Consider the following 5598-nt stretch of genomic DNA (forward strand, 5'->3'; position numbering starts at 1 on the left):
CGCAAATACTGTTGTTTAGCAAATTAAATTGGGATTCATTCTCTTTCATAAAAGTTTGATTGCTTGCTTTTGGCTATTTTAATTTCTTTAAAAAATAAAATTTGTCTTAAAAATAGTTGCATTTGGTCAGCGACTGTAACCAACAGATGGCGCCAGCGGCGTGTGGATTTTGTGGAACTTATAGATGACACTTCAATAACCTTAAAAGCGGCATAGCGAAAAACAGCTGAGATTAAACGCGCAAAATTTGTGTATAGTTGGTCGTTCTTTGGCAAAAGTAGTTGTTTATTATACGTGCTGTTTTAAATTACTAATTATTAACGTATTAATTACACGTAAGCAATGCAGTGTTTACAAAAATATTGGTGAGCTTCTTTGGACTATATTTAGTTGCCTTGAATTAAACGAAACTTTCATACCAGCGGCTCGCCGAACAGATTGGTGGAACGCGGCCTGGATTTGCATCTGCGTGCAAAACGCGCCAAAGATTGTCTGCGTTGGGGTTCTCTGAATGTAGTGTTGCTAGCGATACTGCTTTTCGACATATCTAATCAGTGTCCATATGCGTACTCCAAATGGTACTATGCAGAATATTTGGCGGCTGCGCTATCGGGACTTGGAGCATTTTCATGCTTCTTAAAGTACTTTCTCTACCTATTCCATACAAATCCTATATTGGGTACAAAGGAACAGAAAAACTTGCTCAAGTTTGATGAGTGTGGTAAGTAGCGAGGCATTTATCGAGAAAAATATGTACATATGCATACATATATTGCAATCTATTTGGCTTGCAGATTCCTCATTTGTTGTTACACCACCAGCGCAAAGAAAAAAGCAATCATGCGATGATTTGGCGCCTAGTCAAATCAACAACACTCTTCTAAGCTGGCATTCATCGTTTAACGACTGTAAATAAATAGATTTTTTATGTTTATTTGTTATTTATTAATGATTTCATGCTTGTATAGCTCGCGCTGCAATGTCTCACAACTGGAGTTACAGCCGCACTACGCCGCCACGTACCAGCTTTAGCCCGCAGCAACAAACGGCACCGCATAATGCGTCCTGGAATTCTTCTATGGGCAACAGATCACTGACGCTTCCAGCAAATACTGGTGGTTTAAACAATACCAATCCCATGATCGAATCTTATCCTAAATACAGGCGTGAGGAGCTGATAACCGATAAAGAGACCCTAAAACAATATCTAAAGTAAGTTAAGTGGGCAAGTAATATTTTATCTACTTTGAATATCGCCTACTTAGTTACCAACTTCCTTTCATTGTGTAGAGAATTTTCTATGCATGAGCAAAGCATGAACGACACAGCCGATGTGAGCCATCACTATAATACAGGTTCAGTGAATTCATTCTGGAACTATTGCAATACAGCAGCAAACATGCTAAAAACTTCCATTTATCAACTGGCTCCAATGACAAGTAAGCAAAATTAAACTTTGTATGTATAAATTTTTAAAGAATAATTATACTTGTAGCACCTTCCATACCCAGTAAACAATCAGCAAGCGAAGATGGTGGCCTGAAATTTATGGATAGCAATTCGGAGATTATAAGACGTATTTCATCTGAAAAACTATCGCAATATGTGGCCAACTTGAGAAGGGTGAGTTAGAGTTGTGCCTTGGCATAGCTTACAGCGTGATTGTCACTTCAGGAACTCACATATTTAATAATAAGGTTGCATATTACAAAAATGTGTTGATGAATTATTTTCTCTTTTATTCAGTGGATGTCTGCAACCATTCTGGAGCGTTTAGCTAAAGAAATTAAAAACATAGATGAGTCATTTAAGAATCGTGGATTCGCTGATATGCGTATGGGTGGCATTGGACTGGAGCGCCTAAAGAAAACTGTTGAAAACCAACAATTTGTTAATCAGTACATGCCAATGTTGCCATTGATTCTGCCATTTTTGGAAATGTCTAGTAATCAAGAGTATCTAGTACAGCGGATTAAAGGTGCATTCAAAACAAAACTTTCAAACATCTTAATTACTAGTTGAATGAATTTTTTATATAGATTTGGCAGAAGGCTCTTGCATAGCTGACTACCGTTGGAACTCAGGTGCAGCTTACCATGGTCTAAAATGGGATGAGCATCTACCCACTGATTCGGCTGTAAGCCCACCACCATTATTAACCAAAGTGCACTGTAATAATATACATTTACTGTTTTTTTCAGATATTGTTTCACCTATTTTGCGTTTACATGGATAGTCAACTAATGCCTCTGCCACAAGGTGGTGGTCGCCCCTTCTTCAGTCGTTATGTGATAATAGGCAAGGAGAAACGTTCTGCCAAGGAAACGGTAGCGCTTGTTCAAAATAAAGCACACTGCGCTATACTATGTACGAACCCGCAGAAGCCACGTTTTAATTTCATAAGTGATAAAGAAATTCATACATGCGCCTACGATCGTAATAATCTCTTCTATGTGATCATACAATTTTTAATCTACATGAAGACCCATCAGGAAGGTGCGTTGGAAGGTGTCAATCTTGGTAAAAGCGGCATTAATGTCTTGTGTGTCATCGAAAGCTGAACATCGGATTTAGCCAAGTAATTTTTACTCTTTCCTCACTCATACTCATACATATGTAAGTCGTAAGCATTATTATAATATGAATACAATTACACTTAAGTAACTAATTAAGACTTGACATGTGGATTGAATTAAATCTTAGACTACATTCTACTGTTTTAAAATTAAGTTATTGAGAGCTGATTAAGGCCGTTTTAACAGTATGGCTTAATCACACAGTCTCGACTCCCAGTACAAAAATTTGAAGTTAGTTGCCAAACAAGTGTTAACTCGCACTGTAAAAATGGTCTTAAATGAGACCTATGTATGTAGCCAAATATCAGCTTGAGGTTATTATTTTTTTGGTAAGAGTAGAAAAGTAAGAATGCTTCATGTGAATCTGAATATTAAAAGCTGCTGAATGAGAATGAAACCAAGAAAGCAATTTTGAAGACACATGAGATTACTTACACTCGCACGTAAATTGTACGTACTACTTACGTATGTCACGCAAAAATTCGTAGTAGCAATAATTTTGCAAGTAGTTTTCGCGTAAACTTTTAATTAAAGAGATTTACTGATTTATATCGCAAATCCATGGTACATTCTTTGGACATTAATCGTTTTTGTGCTGCGGATTTATCGTGTCACTGGAGTGATTTGTGGCTGAAATACAGCGCGCAGCGCCGCAACAGCAAAAGCCAGATGCATAACAAATACAATCATGCAACATACATAAATGGAAAGTGGCTGAAGGTAAACTAAATTGTTGTGTAGCATAATAAAATATAGCGTTGTTAAAGTGATAACAGTGTTTTAAGGGAAGGAAAATGAAATGAAATTTTTATTTCTATAAATATGTATATTTTACGTAAGATTTGTTAAAAATAAGGACTTGAGTTTCGTTGTTGTTGTTGTAACATCATACAAATTCCCCAAAGAGATTTTGGGGAGTGTTGCTGGAGTGGTGGCAGTCCTTGGCCAGATATATATCTATCTGGGTCGTTCCGGTTACGTAGACCCGACTGTCGTGGGAACGACTTGAGTTTCGTACACTTATTTGGTTGTTATATTTTTTATTCAGTTTACAACAATACGATACACACACACAGTTAACCTGATACCCAGGTCATTGACGAGACGGAGCTTCATCTGCCTCGGGAGACTAGAACCACAATAGCCCAACTTCGCTCTGAGGCTGCACGCTTCTTAGGGCTACCGTTAGTGGAACTTGACAACGACTGAGATATTAACCTGGGCGGGGTTGTTGTTNTGTATTAAGAAAATTTATCAAATCATAAGTGTACTTATAACTTTTCATATTTGAATTAATTTTATTAACTTACACAGGTTACAATTTTTCATGCAAGTATGCACGCTTCTTAGGGCTACCGTTAGTGGAACTTGACAACGACTGAGATATTAACCTGGGCGGGGTTGTTGTTGTTGTAACAGCATACAAATTCCCCGAAGAGATTTTGGGGAGTGTTGCTGGAGTGGTGGCAGTCCTTGGCCAGATATATATCTATCTGGGTCGTTCCGGTTACGTAGACCCGACTGTCGTGGAAACGAACCTGGGCGGGGTTGTTGTAGCCGCTGCAACAACAACAACATAACCAGGAAAGAGTGAACAACTTCAACAAATCATCTCTTCATCTACAATTTGCGCGTTACAATAGTTACATCTTAGAAACGGGATGATACATAAAGCGCCAAATGAACAGCTGATAACTGTAAACATACAAAATGAAATAGTTGCGCCGATTATATTTCCAACCTATAGGGTGCTTATATGCGGCAATTTTACTGGCAACTTTCAATTGAAAGCAAAAATCACCTAATGTGAGCGGCCTTTCAACAAATCGCTTCCAATGAAGTTGGGGGGCTGGAAAATGCTTTATTTGCGGGAAACCAGGTCACTTTTCCCGCGAATGTACGACAGGTTCCCACAGGTACAACAATTCAGCAGCACGCAAACGCAGGGTTGAAGAAGATGAACAAAACTTCAGTCAGTCTAGACAGCAAAAGGGCGCGCGCTGGAGTCCGCCATTGAATTCCCCATAATCTTCGTCTAACAAGTTGGAAGGAAAACGAGCAACCTCACCAATGGTGAATGTGCGAATGGGCAAGAGCACGTGCTGATAGTGGATTCCATTATTCGACCTTAATTGGTCACTTGGCATGTGAAACCATTACCTCGAGCGAAGTTCCAGACTGCAACTGGTGAACGCACCGAAATATTAGGAAAAGTACCCTGCGTGGTAATAATCGGAAATGTGGCCTCGTACCGCAAGTTTATAGTGGCAGACATTGTCTATGAAGTCATCATTGGTGTGGATTTCCTACTCGGGCAAGACATGAAGATCGACCTGGAGAGAAGGATCCTGATATCACTACAGGGAAGTGCCATTTAGGGTTGATTACGATAACCAGTATTGCTGCAAACGGTTGCTCTAAGAAGAAACCCAGCAGACTCCACCAAGTGCAGAAGCGGTTAGTTGGGCAGACATTGACAGTGATGAGGGAGGCTGTTCAGCGATACAGGAAAATAGTGAAAAGGAGGAAGTGTCAGCGGAATGCCCAATCGCAAAGGCATACTGGACACAATGCGATAATTTGAAGCTGATATCTGGTTGCTTGCATCGGATATGGGAAAGCGAACAAAAGTTCCTGGCGTTCTCAGCGAGTTCCACAGAGGTCCGAATGGAGAGCAGCTAGTAATCAAGAAAACCCAAAAGAGGATTAAGAAAAGATTTTTTTGGTTCTTTGTGGTTGTTTGTGTTTCCGACAGGGTAGGAGTATGATGTATTGTGGAACGATTTTCCGTCATCCCTTGTCAAATTTGGTTTGGAGACAAACCGGTTTCGGCGTTGTGCCATCTTCAGTGTCATTTTGACGTCAGCAAAAAAAAGTATTAAAAAAATCAACGTGATTTTGTAGCGGCTTGATATTTGCACTTTAACCCACTACACTTTAATGGGCTATAAAACTGCATACCTGAAATTTTTCTAAAAATTTTTAATAAGTTTAAAATTTTTAGGTGTAATTGTTACGGTTT

The 5598-nt window shown here is 39.1% G+C and overlaps 1 protein-coding gene across 1 annotated transcript; it reads left to right on the top strand.

Moving 5' to 3' along the window:
- The first annotated feature begins 342 nt into the window (after positions 1-342).
- LOC108380779 (transmembrane protein 209) lies at positions 343-2723 on the top strand. The gene is made up of 9 exons (XM_017637177.1): positions 343-365; positions 423-721; positions 795-908; positions 969-1212; positions 1291-1439; positions 1496-1623; positions 1747-1978; positions 2040-2137; positions 2202-2723. Exons 1-9 carry the CDS (start codon positions 343-345, stop codon positions 2559-2561), a joined length of 1647 nt encoding a protein of 548 aa, XP_017492666.1. The 3' UTR covers positions 2562-2723.
- The last annotated feature ends 2875 nt before the right edge of the window (positions 2724-5598 follow it).

The sequence above is a fragment of the Rhagoletis zephyria genome, unplaced genomic scaffold (genome assembly GCF_001687245.7).
Source record: "Rhagoletis zephyria isolate East Lansing unplaced genomic scaffold, Rhagoletis_zephyria_1.1 Rzeph_scaffold_20327, whole genome shotgun sequence".
Classification (NCBI taxonomy): domain Eukaryota; kingdom Metazoa; phylum Arthropoda; class Insecta; order Diptera; family Tephritidae; genus Rhagoletis; species Rhagoletis zephyria.

What these genes read in the sequence shown, in the direction of transcription:
- LOC108380779 (XM_017637177.1), top strand. Translation starts at nt 343, where the DNA reads ATGCAGTGTTTACAAAAATATTG. An exon ending in GCTCAAGTTTGATGAGTGTG is followed by an intron (nt 722 to 794) that starts GTAAGTAGCGAG and finishes TTTGGCTTGCAG; the next exon opens with ATTCCTCATTTGTTGTTACA. An exon ending in TCTAGTACAGCGGATTAAAG is followed by an intron (nt 1,979 to 2,039) that starts GTGCATTCAAAA and finishes TTTTTTATATAG; the next exon opens with ATTTGGCAGAAGGCTCTTGC.